At 46.4% G+C, this 21941-nt stretch overlaps 1 protein-coding gene and 1 long non-coding RNA gene across 3 annotated transcripts in view; one reads left to right on the top strand and one right to left on the bottom strand.

Moving 5' to 3' along the window:
* Positions 1-20: 20 nt before the first annotated feature.
* LOC142009575 (uncharacterized) lies at positions 21-13296 on the bottom strand. 2 transcript variants are annotated; one of them, XR_012644522.1, is made up of 4 exons: positions 13200-13296; positions 10590-10731; positions 8543-8703; positions 21-56 (listed from the first exon to the last, which is right to left on the bottom strand). It is a non-coding gene; the product is annotated as an uncharacterized LOC142009575 (long non-coding RNA). The 2 variants fall into 2 exon arrangements; XR_012644521.1 differs by lacking the exon at positions 21-56 and adding an exon at positions 2870-5011.
* A 36-nt stretch (positions 13297-13332) lies between these two features.
* The window catches only part of ZNF622 (zinc finger protein 622), a 35358-nt gene continuing 26749 nt past the window's right edge, over positions 13333-21941 (top strand). Inside the window, exons 1-2 of the mRNA XM_074987826.1 lie at positions 13333-13499; positions 20973-21575. Coding sequence (XP_074843927.1) covers positions 20975-21575 — 601 coding nt within the window. The 5' untranslated portion in view covers positions 13333-13499; positions 20973-20974. The remainder of the gene's footprint in view (positions 13500-20972; positions 21576-21941) is intronic.

The following is a 21941-nucleotide window of genomic DNA, read 5'->3' on the forward strand; positions in this document are numbered from 1 at the left end:
GTGCACGTGTAGACGCAGCTATGATGATGCCGGGAAGATTATGAAAACCAGAAGATCTGAAGAAAAGAAGAGAAGAGGAGAGAGCCATGCTGATTCCTGTGAGTGACAAGACCGTTGTCTGAATAGTGATTCCACCCACTGAGTCAAGGAGAAAGCATGCCTGTGGTATGAATGGACTCGGGGCTGGAAGTTTGTGAATAGTTTGTAAGGAAGTTTTGTTATTGGCAACCAGAATGATTTCTTTAGACGTAATTGTTAGAAATTCAAGTGTTCTGAAGCAGTGTTTCCAAAAAAGGATATTTGGTTTATCAATTAAGTGCTTCCCCTCCTGTTTCGTGATGATAGATGCACGCAGGCTTGAACCTATTTAGTTACTCACTGTTGTCTAAGCTGGCATAAGTTCTTAGCAACAGTGCCCCCCGCTGCTCTGACCTTCTCAAGTCTAGCCTGAGAACGGGTAACACTAAGATACCTAAGAAGATTGCATTTCAGACTTCTTGTTAGACTTCTGGTCAGACAGAAGTTTCACTTTTGTTGGTGGCTTAATAGATGGAAAGGAAGAATAACTACAAGTTAGGGGTGAGTCTCCTCTTGCTTTGCAGTTTGTCCGGAATTTGGCATCCTCACCAGCCTCACATGGTCATCTCCTTTACTATCTTCCCCTTCGCCAGGAATACTCACCATGTCTAGGAATGGAGAAACAGAGGCACTCCAAAGCCAAGTTATCAATAAGCATTTCTTATTAAAAATGTTATGGAAATAAGGGAAGAAAGTTTTGAAACTTTCTTTTCTTTTTCTGTTTTGGCTGTAAATCCAATTCTGCATCTGTCCTAGCCGCAGCAGCTCTATGGAGGCGGCAGGGTGCCCAGCTCTACACCAATAGAAGGCCTGTGCTGAAGATGGGGAAAGAAGAGTCCTAGAGAAGATATGTTCACCAAGAGCCCGTATATCAGTGTTTTATTTAACTGTAAATAAAGTGCCATATTGACCAACAATGCAAATGGCAAGGAGTGGGACAAACACAGGACAAAATGGAAAAAGTCCCAGGAAGCCCACAAGGAAAAGGAAAGGTAGATGGATCATGAAAAAGTAGAGGGGGATGGCACCTCTGAGGCAGCAAATACAATATTGGGAAAGACTATTTTACTAGGAGGGTGACAAAGCACTGGAATTCTTTGCCTAGGATGGTGGTGGAATCTCTATCCTTAAATTATTTTAAAGCCAGGACTGGCGTAGCCCTGGCAGGGATGATTTTGTTGTTCTGGTCCCACTGTGAGCAGGGGATTAGACTAGATGACCTCCTGAGATTTCCTCTACCTGGAACGGGAGGATCCCTTCTGGCAGCCATTTTGCTTGGCCCCTGGCCCCTCCCAGTCCCCTGACTGGAAGTCAGGAGGCGGGGCCAGGGCTATAAAAGCCCAGACTGAGGACTCAGTTGGGACTGAGCCTTTGGAGGAGCCAGAGGACAGCTCTGTGTTCCCTGCCTGGGAGGCTGAGGACCAGCTGAGTGAGGCTGAGGCCTGGATTGGGCCGCCTGGCCCCCCGATGGTCCTGACATCCTACAGACCCCAGAGGAACCTGCCTGAAGAAGACCAGCTGGACCCTGAGGACCAACCAGAATATCCTCGTCAGCCTGAACCCCAAGCTAGCCTGAGGCAGCACAATCAATAGGCCGCGTAGGCCTGGACTTGGGCCACCTGGACCCGGGCCACCTGGACCCCAGCCAGACCTGAAAACTTGTGAGCCCCAAGATGTCAGATGGACTTTAGATACGTGCCGGCGGAAGACAGAGTAGCCCGGAGGCAGTGAGGACCGTTAAATGACTCGGGTTGGCGTGTTGTGGTCTGGATTCCCCACTGACCATACAGCAGACTGTGCTGCTGCGACCAGGGCCTCTGGGCCACAACACGGTGGAGCAAGTGGGCCCTCATCCCCTCTGCCACCCACTTGACAGGTGGCAGTCTCCCCACTCGCTGGCCAGCACAGGTGGTGTCTGTGGCTGGTGGGAACTGTGAATTGGGTTGTTGCCTTGTCCTGAGCTACAGCCAGGGCTCTCCTCAGTGTTTGCTGCCTCACCCTGAGCTAGGGCCTAAGCCTCTGAAACTGTGTTGGTTTTGTTGCGCTGCCCTGCACCAGGGCCTGGGCCTGCTCCGCCTTGCTCCAGGACTTGGGCTCTTTTTGATGTGTGCTGCCCTGCCCTGAGCTAGGGCCAGGGGCTACCTAAAGACTGTTGTCTGTTGCCCTGCCCTGAGCTAGTGCTGGGGGCCTTCTAAGACTGTGGCTTGCTGTCACCCTGACCTAGGATTAGACCCCGATGAGTGCTCATTTTCCCCAGCACCTGCTTGAAGTAAGGCAGGGGGCTTTGAACTGTTGCCTGTCACCCACCTGAGGCAAGGTGTGACCCCCCCAAACAAGTGGACTTGGGGTTGTTGGATACTCATGGCAGTGGGGTGGGATGGCTGCTCACTGATCTGGAAGCCCAAACTGCCTACACCTCACTCTCTGGATCGTCACCTTATCTTAGTGAGTGGGCTTGTGTGTTCCAATGAACCCGAGAGTGATGAGTCTGGGAGCTGGGAGTCTCATTCTCCCAGCAAGGTCACCCATGGCAGCAAGGTCAACGGGAAGGGTCCAGATGAAGAACAATCTTAAAAGTCCTCAATGGCAAAATGAGCAGAGGATAGCAAGAATAATGCGACAAGGATTGTGAAGGTGGATGAAGTCTGCAGCAGATAGGAGACTCCCAGTTGTCATGGATCCCATGACAATGGACCTGAGCTTTCTATTGTCAAAGTTAGACTCAAGACTCACAATTTGTCAGACCACTCTGTTTATTAGCAAAGCTGCTCTGCTAATACATTCAGAAAAAGGTCAGCCCCCCACCTAGGGCTCAGGTCTCTCAATTTATACAGACAAAAGGCGGCAAATTAATAAACAAAGAAAAACCAGACACACACACACCCCACATAGCCCCTGAGACCAGTCATGTATTTTCATTTCCATATCACCTTCATCAGTCTCCTGTTTATGACTCTCTGGTTACCTTAATTAATTAGTGTCTAGCACCTACTGCTCTGGTTCCTGCTTTCCCAGGCACACTTGGCTCCATCCAAACCCACCCTACATTCCTTCACACAGCATCAACATAACTTCCTCTTCTTGAGCTCAGAACCAACATTGTATCATAGTGTGATTTTTACAATGTAACTCTTATACTCCCACAATCCCTCCTTTTGGTCAAGCTACGCCAATGACCAACAATTGCTTGGCTACGTACATTAACCATTCCTTTCCATTCCATTCATCAGTGATATTTAAAACCACCAGGTTAGCACTCTGGTTAGGGGTAACCCACTGGATGGTGTGTCTAGCACAGCTTTGGATACAAGAAGAGATTAATTGGAAACATACAAAAATCATTAAAATTCCAAATAAGATAGTCAGAATTCCTTGAAACAACCAGTTTCCTAGGCTAGAGAAATTAAATAAGCTACTTAGTTATTTCCACAAGGAACTTGGGTCTTTGTGGGGAAGGTATGCAATTTGCTCGAAGTGGCTAGCGCGATTTATTACATCGTTGGTATTATCAGGTATATATACACAGCATTCTGCTCCAGTGAGGGCGCAGGTCCCTCCTTTTGCTGCTAGTATTATGTCTAAAGCCTGACGGTTTTGGAGGGCCACTTGTTGGACTGCTCCTGTTTCATTGTTGTTTTTTTTTTTGCCAAAGCCTTTAGACTTTCTCCAGTTTCATTTGCCATGATTTCAACTACTGCTTGTAATCTTAAAAGCCTTTTTGCATGGTGCATTTCTCCTCCAATTGGGATGAAGGAACCACCAATAGCCTCTTCCCAGGTCAAAGGGCTTATGTTATCCACATACCATTGGGCATCTGACAAATCTCTTCTTTTTCGCCAAAAATTATGGAGGCGATTTCATGGGAGGGATTGAAGCACACAGAATTGCGGGAAAAGCTGAGCAGGATAACAGATACCCAACCAGTTAGCTGGTAACATGGTATAAGCTTTTGTCCCACAGACCCAATGATGCCCTATTAAATCCGGGAAAGGTTGGCTGCATCTATTTGACATATAGGCGTCTATAAAAGAGGACTAATATCCCTCGAAAGGCACAGGATAATCTTCCTTGCAGGGAGCGGTAACATTTGCATGGCATTGAAAGATTGTATTGTTTTTCTCAGGGAGGCTGTAGGGGGAGCAAGATTGATTTTCCCAGGTTGAGAAAAAATTCATATCCCCATACCGGTTCGCCATTCTCCAATCTTATTTGAATAGTCCCATACATCATGGGTCACAGTATATTGGAAACAGCTGCTCCTCCCTAAATTCAGCCCTGTCCCATTACACACCCAGCACCAGTGGCCCTTTCCCTCCACCACACTTATCCATTTAGAAGCATTTGTTCTCCCCAATCCCCAAGTGTCATTTCTCTTCCACGTCTTTTCAAGTGGATGAGGTCCTCTGGTGAGGTCTGAGGAATTAAGAGGAATTGCCATGACGGGGACGCTAGCTCGTGAGTGAGCTGGGATATGGCTGCAGACCCAGCAATTAGAGGTATTGAGAGTCTGAGCTATCCACACTTGCTGCTGAATAAAAGAATTGTCATTGTCGCTTTGGTTCCCCAGACCTTAAGACACCAGTAGCCGAGGATTAGGTTCCACCAGGGACACATGTTGGAGGCAGGATCCTTTCTGGTTCTGACAACCTCTTTCTTGAGGGAACCACAGTCACGGTTTTATGGCCACCAGGCAGCAGACACTAGGCTCACTATCGCTTCTTCTCGGCTCCTGCTATCTGCTTAACGTCCGCTTCTGGCAACCCTTACGGGGGCGTGGGTTGTAAGGTATTGCGGGCTGTTCCTCTGCGTCTTCTTCTGGAGCCAAAATTGGCTCCACGGGGTCCTGAGGTGATGCTTGGTCCACTGGTGACGGTGCTTTTTTACACTGTGAAGTGTGAATCCATGCTGCGATGCCGGATAGCTTTACAGCTGTCTGGGTAATGAGCAGTACCTGGTATGGACCCTTCCACCGGGCTGCCAAGGCATGCTGCGGTGGCTACAGCGTGCAGGCAGGTGGGGTAAACCCTGGGCAACAGGATCCAAGATGGCAGAGAAATAAGCTACGGGGCGATTTTTGTCACTGTGCTCTTGGGTAAGGACCCCGAGTGCACAAGCAGATTGTTCATGATAGAAAAGGGTGAAAAGCTTGCAATAGTCAGGTAATCCTAAAGCAGGGGCAGAAGCTAAGCTCTGTTCAAGAGAAGTAAAGGCAGCGTTTGCTTCTGGGGACCACGGCATGGGGTCAGGCACAGAGAACTGAGTAAGCTCCTGGAGCGGTTTAGCAAGAGAAGCATATTGGGGAATCCATTGCCTGCAGAAACCTGTCATGCCTAAAACCTTTCTGACCTGGCGTGGAGAGCGAGGTTGGGGAAGGCTAAGGATGGCTTGAACCCGGGTGGGAGAAAGTGTACAGGAGCCCTGGGAAAGAAGAAAGCCAAGGTACGTGAGAGAGGTTTGGCAGAGCTGCAATTTAGAGCGGGAAGCCTTATGGCTCTTGTTTGCTAAAGCAGTAAGGAACACCAACAAATCAGTTTCTGAGGCAGACAATGAAGGGGAACAGAGGAGTAAGTCATCTACATATTGGATCAATGTAGATCCTGATGGGAAAACCAGGTCAGCAAGATCCCTGGCTAGGGCTTGGGAGAAGTAAGATGGGCTCTCTGTATACCCCTGGGGAGGCATAGTCCACATGTATTGCTGACACTTATAAGAAAAGGCAAAAAGATACTGGGACTCAGGGTGAACCGGGACAGAGAAGAAAGCAGAACACAAATCCACAACAGTAAAATGAGTTGCATCTGGCAGAATAGAAGCCAGTATTGTGGCTGGACTAGAGACTACTGGAAAAGTGGGTATGACAATGCGATTAATAGCATGGAGATCCTGAACAAACCACTACGATTTACCATCAGCCTTTCGAACTGGGAGGACAGGGGTGTTACAGGGGCTGGAACGGGAACAATAATGCCTTGTTCTTTCAATGCGGTTATAACTGGAGCAATACCAGCCTCTGCTTCAGGATTTAAAGGGCACTGAGACAGGCGAGGCAGAGGTTTGGAATTGTCTACAGTAATGTGAACAGGGTCAGTGTTTAATCGGCCCACTTCAGACGTGTGTGATGGCCATAGAGAGGATGGAACCTGTGAAATTAGGCGTTCAACAGACAGGACTAAGAGGCAACAAGGAACTGGTGTGGAAAGGGAAGTTTCAGACAGCAAGGAGGCTGCAGAACCACACAGGGAAGACTGAGGAATTTGTAGATAGACACTGTCTGGGTGACAGTAAGTAGTACAGCCAAGTTTACATAGCAAATCCCGACCCAGAAGATTTACAGGAGTGGAATCAGAGAGAAGGAATGCATGGTCCTCAAACAGGGGGCCAACCTGAACCGATAAATGTTTTGCAAGGGGAAAAGAGGTAGGGATTCCCATAATGCCCACAGCAGACACAGTTTTTCCAGATCGGGGAACTGCAGGTAGGTCAGTGGTATGGACTGTAGAAAGAGAAGCTCCAGTATCAACAAGAAAAGGGAGAGAAAGATCATTAATAGTCAGGACACATTCGCCAGTAGGGGATAGAGGTAATAAGGGAGCTAAAATTTCCTGAGGTTCCCCAGCATCCCATCATTGTTGCGGCGCAAAGTAGGGTTGGGGATTAGCTGATGGGACCAGCAGAGAGTTTAGCTGGTTTCCTGCATGGTCACAAGGTCAGCCTGGACACTCGTTCTTCCAGTGTTCGGGCTGCTTACAGCAATTACAAACCCCCGAAAGTCCAGGCCCACAGCCCCCCCTGTGACCGCGTCCCCCCCCGGTGCTGCCTGCTCTGCCCCGAGTAGTGCTGCATTTGCAGAGCCATTAACCTTTGGGAGGACTGTTCTTCCTTTCCCTTTAAAGTGCTGTAGCAATGCTCTGCTACTGCCTGCAATTTGTCCATGGTCTCGGTCTCCCACCCAACACTTATTCTTTTTAACATAGTGCCTATAGCAAGGAGAAGGCCATCAACAAATGCATGTGCCAGGGTTCCCTGTCCATTTACATCAGGCTGTTGTATTCCCAAATGTTGTAGGAAAATATCAGTTAGCCGGGACCGATAGTCTCCTGGGCTCTCTCCTTGCCCTTGTTTACAGCAGCGTATGGCTGTCCAGTTGGGTTTAGGGGACCACACTTTAGGAATGGCTTCATACAGGCAGCTCCAAAGAGCCCTATACCGGTCTCTAGATGCAGTGTCTGGGCCAATACTTTTCATGGTTGAATGGCGTGCCTCAGCTGGCCAGTCTGCAACAGTCAACCATTTTTCATACTGACCGGTAGAGGCTAACAGTTTCCACAGTTGGAGGAGGTCTGTCTCGGAGGGTTCATAGCCTTCACAGATAAACAGAAACTCCTCAGCAAATTTGATAGGATTTTCCTGTGGCTTATGAAAACCTTTAACTATAGACAAAAGTTCCGTATGGGTTCAGGATTTATAATTCCATACGGGCTCACTTCCTTCCATCTTAAGGACCCGTAAAGGTGCCACAACATTTTTATCAGAGTCCTTTTTCAACCTCCCATCAGATTCTCTTGTCCAGGTAGTGAGATCAGGAGAATGTTTGCAGTCTGATTTGGGTTGTCTTTTCATAACATTTTGCAGGGCTGCAAAGCCAATGAGGATCTCTTCCTGTTTCTCATCACCACTCTCATCATCAGTAGTTACCAAGGGCATTTCTTTCCCTTTTCCTTTACTAGGGCAGGAGTACGGTGGGGGTTGGGTTTGATCCAGATCATTACACAGAACTGGGCAAAGGGGAACGCTCGGACTGGTGGTGGGAGAGACTGCATCCAATTGGGCTTTTAATTTATCATTAGAATTTCTAAGTGAGGTGAGTTTTGATTCAGTACATTTACGATTTGCCTCTTCCCACCACTGCATGAAGAAGTCTACCTCTCCTTTAGCCAATTTAGTTTTTGGGAGGACGAGTTTGTCTTTTAAGGCGTTCACTCAGTCCATGTCCCAAGAACCTAACAGTGGCCGCTGCAATTTGGGGTCCTCCAGGTTCAGTTTAGACCATTTCTCCAGAAACCTACAAGAGTCTGGACCCTTTCTAAAATACATAAAATGAGCTGGCGTCCCCTTAGGGAACTCTTCTACCTTAGACGTCTGGTTACCCATACAGGAGGGCTTCACACACCACTCACACAAGAAGGAAATTTGGGCTTGTCAGAGCAGTACCCAGTGCAACAGACAGAAGCCCACAGGCTACTGCCTCAATCGCCCTTGCTTTCACATCAGGGGTTATACCCAAGGTGTGGTGAGGCTGCAATTGTGCAGATTGCACTTATCCGGACTGCGGGGATGGGAACACGTTAGTCAGCCGGTCCCCGGACAGAGACGGCGCCCAGACTAAAGCACACCATGGGGAGGACGGATAGACACAGAGACAGGACAGTCCTCAGACTGGTCAAAACCCAGAAAGAATAATTACCTGATCAGGACCAGATTCCAGAAGTTAGATCCCGGGACCCCGACCAGAACAGAGAGGGAAACAACAGGTTCGATGGCGTAGACCGCGCCGCGGTTGTGCACCTTCCGTCTCGCGAAGGACCGCTCAGACTAAATGTTCAGGTGCCGGCTGCCACGGTCGTCCTGCAAAGCAGTCAGGGATGACATAGCCTCAGCGAAGACGTTTGCCATCTCGGTGGAACCTCCAAATTGTCAAAGTTAGGCTCGAGACTCACAATTTGTCAGACCACTCTGTTCATTAGCAAAGCTGCTCTGCTAATACATTCAGAAAAAGGTCAGCCCCACACCTAGGGCTCAGGTCTCTCAATGTATACAGACAAAAGAAGGTAAGTTAATAAACAAAGAAAAACCAGACACACACCCACCCCACATAGCCCCTAAGACCAGTCACATATTTTCATTTCTGTATCACCTTCATCAGTCTCCTGTTTATGACTCTCTGGTTACCTTAATTAATTAGTGTCTAGCACCTACTGCTCTGGTTCCTGCTTTCCCAGGCACACCTGGCTCCATCCAAACCCACCCTACGTTCCTTCACACAGCATTAACATAACTTCCCCTTCTTGAGCTCAGAAGCAACATTGTATCATAGTGTGATTTTTACAATGTAACTCTTACACTTCCACGCTATCCATCAAGAACCATGTGGTGGCTGATGTGAAACTGTCCCTCTATGTTAAAAGAAGTCACACACAGGTGTCTTCCTCTATGTACCACTCTCCTAAACTTAAGCCTTATGGCCACTGGCAAATGGCAATGGAAGCAGTATTGTGAAATCTGGAAGCTTTTTGCCATAGACCAGCACGTAGGCAACGGATATATGTATCAGTCATTCTGTTTTGAGGACTAAGATGGTAGAATTGTCCGGCTGATGCATCCATGACTGTGCAGCCCTACTTAGGATCCACACTGTTCAACCCACATGGGGAGAGGGCTAGAAAAAGTGCCCTTAATAGCCCACCTCAACCCCTGCAACTGGATTCCTGTGTCCAGTGGGTTCACCTGTATGAGGTCAAAGCAGAACAGTAAACTTTGGAACCATTCATCAACAACTTTATTGGACTGATCACATGGTTCAGATGCCTGGTTAATGCCTCCCAAAACAGGTTCTGTTTTGTGAGTTGGAGGAAGGATAGGAAATGTTGGGGGCCAGCAATATAAGGGCATGTTGAAGGCACACATGGAAAAAGTGCAGCATCGGTGTCAACACTTGGGAAAACCTTGCCTAACACCATCCCCAGTGGAAAGTGGTAATCCATGAAGGGGTGGCACAGTCTGAGAGGCCCTGCCACAGTCCAGATGAGGAGAGGTGGAGAAGAAGAAAAGAGCATCAAAAATTGCCCTGCACCCCTCCAACAGCTACCAACATGTGCCCCTTCTGTGATAAGATCTGCAGCTTCAGAATGGGGCTGATCAGCTATCAACAGACTCACAAAGAGGAGGGTGACATGAAGACGTCCTCCTCATTATCAAGTGATTGCCAAGAAAATAGAGCTACCCAGATATAATTCAGAATGCCAAGCAATGCTGAAAGCATCCAGTAGTCATAAGTGTACAGCGCCAAAGGACTAACTCATTCAACATAGCACCTAGCCATGTTTGTAAATGTCCAGTAAACACTCCATAACTCACAGGTTCATTAGAAGTCAGTGTTATATTTACAAAGGCACACCAAACACTACACAATTAACAACAACCTGCAAACTTCATTCACATAGCGCAGTTGAGCATGACATATTAATGTGGCTGGCCTTTGAGAGCTCTCTCGAAGCTGTCTGCAACTATGTAGTTTGATATTTAGTTCTTGTAATGGCCCTTGTGTCTGGCTGTTCAAACTCAGCAAGTAGCCACTCTGCCTTGACCATGAGAGCAATCTTTCCCCTTTGCCTCACATGTATTATACTGGACACAACTTGCAGCTATAACCAGTGGGATGTATTTCTTGCCAAGATCCCATCTACAGAGTAAACACCATCAACATCCTTTCAATCTACCAAAAGCACACTCACCTGTCCTTGGAGTTAGTAGTTGAGTCTCTCCTTGGTGAGGTTGAGGTGACCAGTATATAGCTTTCATGATCCAAAGGAGCCAGGGTAGGCTGGGTCCCCCAGGATTACTACTGGTGTTTCAAAATCACCAGTGGCAATAAACCTGTTGGGAAAGCATATGCATATTAATCCACTATGGCCTGCATATTACCAAGAGTCACAGTCCTGTGTAGCAAGGTGTTTAATGGCCCTACACATTTTATGGTAAGACCCCTAACCATGGATTTTTTCAACTCCAGAATTTTCCACTGAGCAGTAGGGTCAAACTTCCAAAGTGTAATCAGCATGTATCTCAGCTGTCAGCCCTGCAGTCATTGCACTCATATCCATGTGAAGCAGGGTGAGGCAAGCTCACCATTTGATTGAGAAACATGGTCTTTTAACACTGAAAGTTCTTCAATCACTGCTCATCATTCCTAAATGTTCATTCTGATGCAACTCCAACCATCAGTGCTCATTTACTGTTTCCCAGAAGCAATAAAAGACCATCTGAAGCTGCTCCTTGAACATCACCTTTAACCTTGAATTATTTTCTATGTCCTTTAAACAGCTCTCCTCAAAGAAATCATCATATTCCCCATGTCTGCAGTTCTTCCTGACAGTCTTGCAAATTCTAGAAGAGAATAGTGTGTTCTGTATTTGTAATGCTTATAAACATAGTGCAGCATTGTTGTGTGGACTTTGTGTGTCTGTCAAAGGTGGTAGTCATGAAAAACGCCAAGTGGGTTTGAGAGAGATTTTTTTTAAAGGCACAAAAATTATTGGATACAGATGGCCTGGAATGGAGGAAGTTGCATGCTGGGAACTGGTATTATGGGATGGATAAAGTGGCATATTGAGAATTTTAGCACCTACAGTTCCCTGGGTGAGTTATTTTTATGCAACAACACACTGTAAAGCTTACTAGAAGGCACTGCACCAGCCAGTAACATGTCACTGACACAAGAAACCACATAGACACATGTACAAATAATACAACTTGAGTAGCTTGATGACAATGTAATTTGCATCAGCGGAAGTTTGTACTGTAGACATGCCACAGATTTTCACTTTGCTACCTCATCTCACATACAAATAATGCCTAAATTCCATACTTTTCACAGAACAGACATTCTCCTCCTCAGTTTCTTCATTTCCAGTGAACCTCAGAGACACTACTTATCTACAAAATGCTATCCAGCATGGAAATAGTGAGAGAGGCATCAGACACCAACAGGTGCTGAGCCCACGGTTATTGATGATGATGATGGAACTGTAGCTCAAAAAGAAACACAAATTACAACAGGTCAATGTTTGCTATTTTACTTACATAATTATTTACTATTGCCCAACACTATTTTATTCCCCATTATATTTAATTTTTCTCTGATGTCTTCTCAACAGCCTTTGACTGGTTGTAACACTGACTGCATGCAATATAGCTCATGTGGCACCTGGTGTCTTAGCCCATACTGCTTTAAACAAATATTTACTACTGGTCACTACCACCATCCTCAGATTGACAGAGCCAGATGAGTACCCAAAAGTCACCTCCTTCTGGACAAGCCCCACAAGGAAAATAACAGAACACCACTAGTTATCACCTACAGCTCCCAGCTAAAACTCCTCCAGCTCATCATTAACAATTTACAACCTATCCTCACAGACCTAGGGAGGAGAATAGTCCTGGCCCACAGACAGCCCCCCCCCCCCACAACTTAAGAAAATATTCACCTACAGCCACACAACACAACACAGAAACAGTAACCCAGGAACCTATCCCTGCAATAAATCCTGGTGCTAACTCTGTCCACATATCTCTACAAGCAACACCATCACAAGACCTAACAACATAAGCCACACCAGCAAGGACACATATGCCTGCACATCTACTAATGTGATATATGCCAGCAAGTGCCAGAAATGTCCCTCTGGCATGTACATTGTACTAACTGGACAGTCTGTGCCAGAGGATAAATGGGCACAGATCAGATATCAAGAAAGGGAACACACATAATCCTGTAGGAGAACACTTTAACCACCCTGGACATTCAGTAAAGGATTGAAAAGTAGCCATCCTTTTAAAAAAATAAATAAAAGCTCAGTTCCAAAGGGCAGCCGCCGAAATGAAGCTCATTTACAAATTCAGTGATATACAATTAGGCTACAAGAAAAAATCTTAAGTGGTTAACCAGCTACAGAGGCAACTTCCCCTCAGCGGATAGTTACATCCTCCCATCAGCAACACTGCAGGGTTGTGGTCATCCTCACTGATCACCCTCATTTCCAGGGGAGTGTAACTTTTTCCCTGTAGGTGTTTACATCCAAACCAGCCTGTGCCTTTCCACCCCAGCACCAGCAATGAAGTGGGTTTCACCCACAGAGGCTCATGCCCTAATCAATCCATTAGTCTCTAAGGTGCTCAAGACTCCGCTTATTTTACAATAATTACGGCAAAGGAAAAATCCCGGCACGGCCGTGCTGGGCAGGACAGCTGAAGCAGCAGCACACGGGTATGAGCCCGTCTCAGACGCAGGCGGGATAAATTCTATTTCCCAAAAAATTAATCAACCCTATTTTCTATTTATTCACATGAAAACGCCCAGACCGCTCCACGCTCCCCACGCTGCAAGCCCGGTTCGCGCATGCGGAAGGACCAGGCGGGGGCGGGTCCCGCGGCCGCTCGGCGCAGGCCCGGCAGGGGGCGGTCTGGCAGAGCAACGCGTGGCGCCTCGCGTGGCCCCGGCCGGCGCGTGCCCCTGACGCGGGGGGCGGGGCCGCCTCTGCTGCTGTTGGGGTTTGTGAGTGCCCCATTTTGGAATCCTCACGGGGGCGTGTTCTGGCCCCATTGTCTCCGCGTTCTAGCCGGGCGAGCAGTCGCGCGCCCCACAGGTGGGTGTCCGGGGTCCAGAGGGGGAGCGGAGCCTTTGCCTGCTACGTTCCTTCCAAAGGCCACTTGCGGGCGGGGGCGGGACAGGACAGGACAGGCCAGGCCAGGCCCGGCCCGGCCCGGCCCGGCCCGGCCCTTCCGTTCCGCAGCCAGCGCCACGCGGCTCGGGAGCTGGGCCGGGTCGCTGACACAGCCGAGCGTTAATGGCGGCCAGTGCAGCTGCCTCTAAACCCGCGAGTGGGCTGCTGCATTCCCGGCCTTGGCAGGGCTGCGGGCGAGTGGTGTTGGAGCCAGCTAGGCAGCCAGTCGGGGCATCAGCTCTGTCAGCCCAGTCGTTAACCTGCTGTAAAGTATCTGCGGTTCATTCGCATTCTCCTAGGTTTGATAAGCCTAATCCACCCTTGTGTATTTTCTCCAGAGATGAGTTTCTTCTGACACTGAACACCACTTGGTGTTTAAAAGTAATTGCCGGGGCCGTGTAATGTTAAAAGCACCAAAAAGGGAATGTGAAGTGTAAAAAGGTGATTTACTTGTCAACTCAGTTTTATCTAGGTATTACAAGCACTGGAATGCGTTGCCTAGAGAGGTGGTGGATTCTCTATCCCTTGAGGTTTTTAAGTCCCGGCTGGACAAGGTCCTGGCTGGGATGACTTAGTTGGGGGTGATCCCGCCTGAAGCAGGGGGCTGGACTAGATGACCTCCTGAGGTCCCTTCCAGCCGGATGAGTCTATGATATAGTTTCTAACTTACAGAAGGAAATACTTATAGGTTAATAACCTTTGTATATTGTACCTGTTATTCTTCAGCTGGGTTGGAATTTGAAAAGGTTCAGAAAAGGGCAATAAAATGACTAAAAGTATAGAACAGCTCCCATATGAGAAGGAACAAGACTAGAACTTCTCAGCTTAGAAAAGAGAGAGTTAAGGTGAGTGAAATACGTTAGAGGTTTATAAAATCATGACTGGTGTGGAGAGAGAGAGTTTCTGTTGGAGCAAATAACACTTCTTACTGCACTAAGTAAGGGTCGCCAAATTAAATTAACAAGCAGCAGGTTTGAAACAAACAGTAGGAGGTATTTCTTCATTCAGTGCACATTCAACCTGTGGAACTCTTTGCAAGAGGGTGTTGTGAAGGCCAAGGCAATAATAGGCGTTAAAAAAAGATCTAGATAAGTTCAAGGAGGATAGCTCTGTTAGTGGTGATTAGCCAGGAAGGGGAGGAATGCAAAACCATGCATTTGAAGTATCCCTAGCTCCTGTTTGCCAGAAGCTGGGAATGTCCAACAGATGGATCGCTTGTTGATTTCCCCCTGAAGTACTGCTGTCCGAAGATAGGCTTCTGGGCTAGACAGACGGACCTTTTGTCCAACCACATATTACCATTCTTGGGTCTGTTGATTTGATGACGTGTTGAAGCAGCAGAAATCAGGTGCAGTGGAGATCCAACAGTATGCAAGTTAACTCTTCCAAAAATTAGATGAAACAAGTCTGTTCTTGGATCCAAAAATTCAGCGGCACCAACAGTTTTGCCACCTCACAACACATGAGAGAGAAAATTGCATGTTTTTTTTTTGAGGTTAGAAGTGTGGATGAAAGTACGTATGTATAATAAAAGTGGTGACGTAGCAGCATGTGATTCTACAGTTCATTGAGTGAACGTAGATATTTTACATAGTAACAGAGAGGGAGCCGTGCTAGTCTATACACTATCAAAACAAAAAGCAGTCATGTAGCACTTCAAAGACTACAAAATGGTTTATTAGGTGAGCTTTCGTGGGACAGACCCACTTCTTCAGACCACAGCCAGACCAGAACAGACTCAATATTTAAGGCACAGAGAACCAAAAACAATAAGCAAGGAGGACAAATCAGAAAAAGATAATCAAGGTGAGCAAATCAGAGAGTGGAGGGGTGGGGGGGAGGTCAAGAATTAGATTAAGCCAGGTATGCAGACTAGCCACTATAGTGACTCAGAAAGTTCCCATCCTGGTTTAAACCACATGTTAATTTGCTGAATTTGAATATAAAAGCCAGCTCGGCTGCTTCCCTTTGAGGAATGGTGCAGTGAAGGAGTGCCTTTTTATTCTCTTCTAAATTAAATGGATAATAATGTACTGGTTTACTTTTATGCTGCTTGTAAGTGACCTTTTTTCATGCGTGTATGTGCCTTTTACCCTACCTTTACAGAGAAGAAATACAGCAAAAGCAAATGCTAACTTCCAAAAAAAAATTATCAGTTCTTGAATTTACTTGACCTCTGGTTAAAATGCTGCACAGGCTCATTTTAAGGTGTGTGGGAGAGTTTTCTAGTATTGAATTCAGCATGTTGGTAGTTGGAGGGACTGCTGTTTTTGTAAGCAGTTTGAGACTTTTTTTTCACCTCTGTATTACAGGCTTCTTCCCATGGGTGGAATCTTGCTTTCCTTAGTTTATACATATTTCTGTATGCAGGTGTGGTGGGTTTGATATCAATTTGTGACCACCTCCTTTGTGTCCATCCTGCATTTTGATTATTCTCTCCTCAGCATCACAAAGAAGAGTTAATGATAACTTTTGCCACTGTTGCTATGTATCTGTGTTGTTACCCGGCAATCTCTAATCCAACAGGTGTCCTCATTTATAGAATTCTAAGGCTGGATGGGACCTCAGGAGGCCAGCGAGTCCAGCCGCCTGCCTAAAGCAGAATCAACCCCAACTAAATCATCTCAGCCATGACTATGACTTAAAAACCTCTAGTAATGGATATTCCACCACCTCTCTCGGTAACACATTCCAGTGCTTCACCACCTTCCTGGTGAAATAGTTTTTCCTAATATCCAACCTACACCTCTCCCTCTGTAACTTCAGAACATTGCTCCTTGTTCTGCTATCTTTCACTGTTGAGAACAGTCTCTCTCCATCCTTTTCAGAGCCCCCTTTAAGGAAGTTAAAGGCTGCTATCGTATCACCCATCAGTCTTCTCTTCTGCAAGCTAAATATGCCCAGGTGTCTCAGCCTCTCCTCATAGGTTATGTGCACCAGCCCCTTCATCACTTTTATTGCCCTCTACTGAACCCTCTCCAATGCATCCGCTCCTTTTTATACTGGGGGGGGGTGTCAGAACTGGGTGCAGTATTCCAGATGTGGCCTCCCCAGATCTGAGTAAAGGGGCATAATGAATTCTGTAGGTCTGCTGGAAATGCTTTTCCTAGTGCATCCCAATTTGCCATTAACCTCCTTGGCTACAAGGGCACACTGTTGACTCATATCCAGCCTCTCATTGACTAATCCCTAGGTCTTTTTCTGCTGCATTGCTACTTAGCCAGTCGGTCCCCAGCCTGTAAGAATGATTGGGATTCTTCCGTCCCAAGTGCAGAACTCTGCACTTCTCCTTGAATCTCATCAATTTCTTTTGGTCCAATCCTCCAATTTGTCTAGTTCACTCTGGACCCTATCCCTACCCTCCAGTGTATCGACCTGACCTCCTATCTTAGTGTCATCTGCAGATTTGTTGAGGGTGTAATCCATCCCCTCATCCAGGTCATTAATAAAGATGTTTAACAGTACTGGCCCCAGAACCGATCCTTGGGGCACTCCACTTGAAACTGACAGCCAACCAGACACCTGTCCATCAAGCCAGCTTTCTATGCATCTTACAGTCCATGTATCCAATCCATACTTCCTTAACTTATGGGGAAGAATGTTGTGGGAGACTGTATCAAAAGCTTTGCTAAAGTCAAGGTATATCACAGGTTTAGATTAGACATCAGGAAAAACTTCCTAACTGTCAGCATGGTTAAACACTGGAATAAGTTACCTAGGGAGGTTGTGGAATCTCCATTGCTGGAGATATTTAAGAGCAGGTTAGACAGACACCTATCAGGGATGGTCTAGATTAGTGGTTCCCAAACTCTTCTGCATCACGCCCCCCTCCTCGAGAAACCCTCATGCCCTCTACCTCTTTTTTTAGCATCATCCAACCCCCCTTTTAACAAAAGATTCAATTTGTAATTTAAAATAAACACAAAAACTTGATGTAAAAATCTTATTTAAAATTTAAAAAAAAATAAGCACAAATAATTTTGCTTGGTCCCTTGCGGGTGCCTTGTGCAGCCCCAGCTGACCAGGTGCCTGAGCCCTGTTTCAGCCACCAGACCTGCCCGCTCAAGCCACCCACCTGCCTGAGACCTGCACTGCCAGAGCGGTCTGCCCGACCCGCCCGCCTGCCCCCTGCCTGAGCCCCGCACTGCTGGGACCAGCTGCCTGCCCGCCAGCCCAAGCCGCCCTGTTCTGCCAGGGCCAGCAGCCCACCTGCAAGCCACCCACCTGGGCCCCTCCCCTCCCACAAAGCCAGTTACCACTAGCCCCTGCTCTTACCCTATCCCCACCCCCCATATAACTCCATCCTCCTCGTCCTCCCTACCCCCCAACCCACATTCAGTCACCTCGCAGGAGGCAGGTAGCTCCATGTGAGTCTTCTAGCTCCATGTGGGTCTTTGTCAGCTGCCTGGTTCTGATGATGGCCGCGCTGGGTTAGCCACATAAAATAGTAGGGACTGAGAGCCAGAAGCAAAGTCATCTCATTCTTCAGGTGGGGAGAATGATGCGGGGGCTGGGTCACTTCATGCCCCCCCCCCCGGAATTTCTTCATGCCCCCACTAGGGGGCACACACCCCCAGTTTAGGAAACCATGGTCTAGATGGTGTTTGATCCTGCCAAGAGGTCTGGGAACTGGACTCAATGACCTCCTGAGGTTCCTTTCAGTTCTAGTGTTCTGTAACTTTTATCCACTGACTTCCCCGTGTCCACAGAGCCAGTTACCTCCTCATAGAAGCTAATCAGGTTGGTTAGGCAGGACTTACCCTTGGTGAATCCATGTTGTCTACTCTTGATCACTTTCCCCTCTTCCAAGTGCTTCAAAATGGATTCCTTGAGGATCCTCTCCGTGATTTTTTTCCAGGGACTGAGGTGAGGCTGACCTAGCTGTAGTTCCCTGGATTGCCCTTCTTTCGTTTTTAAACATGAGCACTCCATTTGCCTTTTTCCAATCATCTGGGATCTCTCCTGATTTCCATGAGTTTTCAAATATTATAGCCAATTTCCTCGGTACCCTTGGATGCATTAAATCCAGAGTCAGGGATTTGTGTGTCTAGCTTTTCTAAATAGCTCTTAACTTGTTCTTTCCCTACAGAAAGCTGCCCACCTCCTTCCCATACTGCTTTGCCTTGTGCTGTAGACGGTGAGCTGACCTTGTCCATGAAAACTGAGGCAAAAAAAAGCATTGAGTACTTCAGCCTTTCCCACAGCATCTGTCAACAGATTACTTCTCTCATCCAGTAATGACCCCATAGCCTCCCTGGTAGCCCTCTTATTGTTAACATGCCTGTAGAAACTATTCTTGCTGCCCTTCACGTTCCTTGTTAGCTGCAATTCCAGCTGTGCGTTTGCTTTCCTGATTATGCCCCGGCATTATCCAGCCATATATTTATACTCCTCCGTAGTCATCTATCCAAGTTTCCACTTCCTCTACGCATCCTTTCTGAGTTTAAGATCACCAAGGAATTTCCCTGTTAAGCCAAGCTAGTTACCTACCATATTTGTTTTTCTTACTGCACATTGGGATGGTTTGTTCTTGTGCCTTCCATAAGACCTCTTTAAAACACTGCCAATTGTCCTGAACTCCTTTCCCCTTCATATTAGCTTCCTAGGGGATCCTGACCATCAGTTCTGTGAGGGAGTCAAAGTCCTCTCTTCTGAAATAAGGGTCTGTATTTTACTGCTCACTCTTCTTCATTTTGTCAGAATCATGAAATCTACTATCTCACAATCACTGCAGCCGAGGTTGCCACCCACTTCTATTTCTCCTACTATTTCTTCTCTGTTTGTAAGCAACAGGTCAAGCTGCCACAGCCCCTGATGAGTTCCTTCAGCACTTGTAGCAGGAATAGTAAAAGAGAGAAAGCCGTGTTAGTCTGTATACTGTCAAAACAAAAAAGCAGTCAAGTAGCACTTTAAAGACTAACCAAAAAAAAACTTATTAGGTGGCAAGCTTTTGTGGGACAGACCCACTTAAGTGCTACTTGACTGCTTTTTTAGCTATCCCTAACATTCTCCAAAAACTTCCTGGATTTTTTGTGCTGCTGCTGTACTGGTCTCCCAACAAATGTCTGGGTGGTTAAAGTCTCCCATGAGAAGCAAGGCCTGTGATTTTGACGCTTCTTTTAATTATCTGAAGAAATCCTCATCTTCCTCATCTACATGATCTGGTGGCCTATAGCAGACGCCAAACACAACATCACCTCTGTTGCTTCTGCTTCTAAGCTTAACCCAAATATACTCAACTGTCTTTTCTCCCTCCATATACTGGAAGTCTAAGTAATCATATTGTTCTCTTGCATAAATTGCAACTCCTCCTCCTTTTCTCCCCTGCCTGTCCTTCCTGAACAGTTTATACCCTTCCATGACAGTGGTCCAGTGATACGAGTCATCCAGCCAAGTCTCTGTTATTCTAATCACCCCATACTACTTTGACTATGCCGGGGCCTCTAATTCTTCCTTTTTTCTCCCCTCCCTCCTTCCCAGGCTTTTTACATTTGTGTCCAAACATCTTAAATAGTTAGCTGATTGGCCTACTTTCTCCTTTCGAACCAGGGGTCCTCCTTTGTTGTTCCTTCCTCCTTCCCCACTTACCTCAGAGCTTGTTTCACCATCCTCTGATGAATCTAATTTAAAGGCATCCTCACTAGGTTTGCAAGCCTACCCGCAAAGATGCTCTTCCATCTCTTCATTAGGTGGATCTCATCATTATGCTGTGTGCTTTGCAATCATGCAGTAAAACACGTTCTTTGATAATTTTTATGTTACAGTTACGATTTCCTGTTTAACACTCCCTATTGCAGTTTAGGAAATTGTCATGTATGAAAAGGGAAAACTGATTCTAGAGGTTAAAAAGTGTCATTGATTGGACTCAAAGTTCTGAAAACAAACTGAAAGCTGTCTCAGTCTCTTGCATCCTGCTTACTAGAAATTTCAGGATTTTATTTTTTGATAAAAAGTGGAAAGTATTTGTACATATAATACATCATCTTGGGTCATAGACCATCATTTTGCTTTGCATGTATACTTGGCCTAGTATAATTGGGTTCTTTTTCATGATGAGAGCTTCTAGATGCTACGATAATACAAATAATACATTTATCTTTGATATTGTGACTAACCTTATATCTGTTTCATCCCTTCCAATGTCTAATGATCACCAGCATTTCAGGAACTTACTAACACACTTGCACCATGATTGCATCAGATGTTCAGCTGCTCAGGCAGTTAGTTGAGAGGACATAGATGTCTTTCAATGAAGAGCGAGTGACTTTTTTTTTTTTCTCTCTAAATTAAATAGGTTCTGATGGATAATAATTTACTGGCTTGTTTTTCATGTTTCCCCCTCCTGCCATATTATGATCACTTCCTTTTGACTTGTTGTCTTTCTTTACTTCTCAGCAATGGCATCTTATACCTGCATCACTTGCCGTGTGGCTTTTAAGGATGCTGACATACAGCGTGCCCACTACAAAACAGATTGGCATAGATACAATCTAAAACGGAAAGTTGCTGATATGCCACCTGTCACTGCTGAGAATTTCCAAGAGAGGGTCTTGGCACAGAGAGCAGTGACTGAGGAACAGAACAAAGGCACTGCCACCTACTGCACAGCTTGCAGCAAGAGGTTCTCTACTTTCAATGCCTATGAGAACCACCTGAAGTCAAAGAAACATCTAGAACTTGAAAAAAAAGCTGTCCAGGCTATTAACAAGAAGGTGGCAACCTTAAATGAGAAGAACGTGGAAAAAGGTCTGGGCCAGGAGAGTCTAAACAAAGATGCAATGAATACAGCTATTCAGCACGCCATCAGGGCCCAGCCATCCTTGTCTCCAAAGAAGGTACCATTGCTCCCAACAGATGCAAGCAGCTCTCCACCATCTGCTGGAGGTGATTTGTCACAGAGCAGAGAGCGACAGGAAAAACCTCCTAGGCTACAGTGGTTTGAAGAGCAGGCAAAGAAGCTGGCAAAGCAGGATGCAGGGGATGAGGATACGGAAGAAGGTAAGAAAACAAGGAAGGTGGTAAAATGGTGGTGGTGGCTGGTTTTTGGAAGAAGCCCCATGTTATAATTTAAAAAAAAATAAATAAAACTTTTGCAGGCAGGAAAAAGCATTCCTAACAATTCCATGGCTTTTTTTTCTAATCAGACTCACGTAGAGGAGGTTCTCACCAACAAAAAAAATTGCCATACAGGAAGAAGAGAGACTTAAATTGTAGCAAAGTTTAGCGGCCAGTTACCTCACTTGTCACTTTTCCCCCTCGTTGAAGGTGAACTGAAATTTTCTAGTTACCAAGAATAGAGATTACATGTTTTCTTTCATAAATACTGCTATCATGTCCCTCAAAAGCAGCCCAGGGAACTGCGCT

Source organism: Carettochelys insculpta, chromosome 2, assembly GCF_033958435.1.
Source record: "Carettochelys insculpta isolate YL-2023 chromosome 2, ASM3395843v1, whole genome shotgun sequence".
In the NCBI taxonomy this organism is placed as follows: domain Eukaryota; kingdom Metazoa; phylum Chordata; order Testudines; family Carettochelyidae; genus Carettochelys; species Carettochelys insculpta.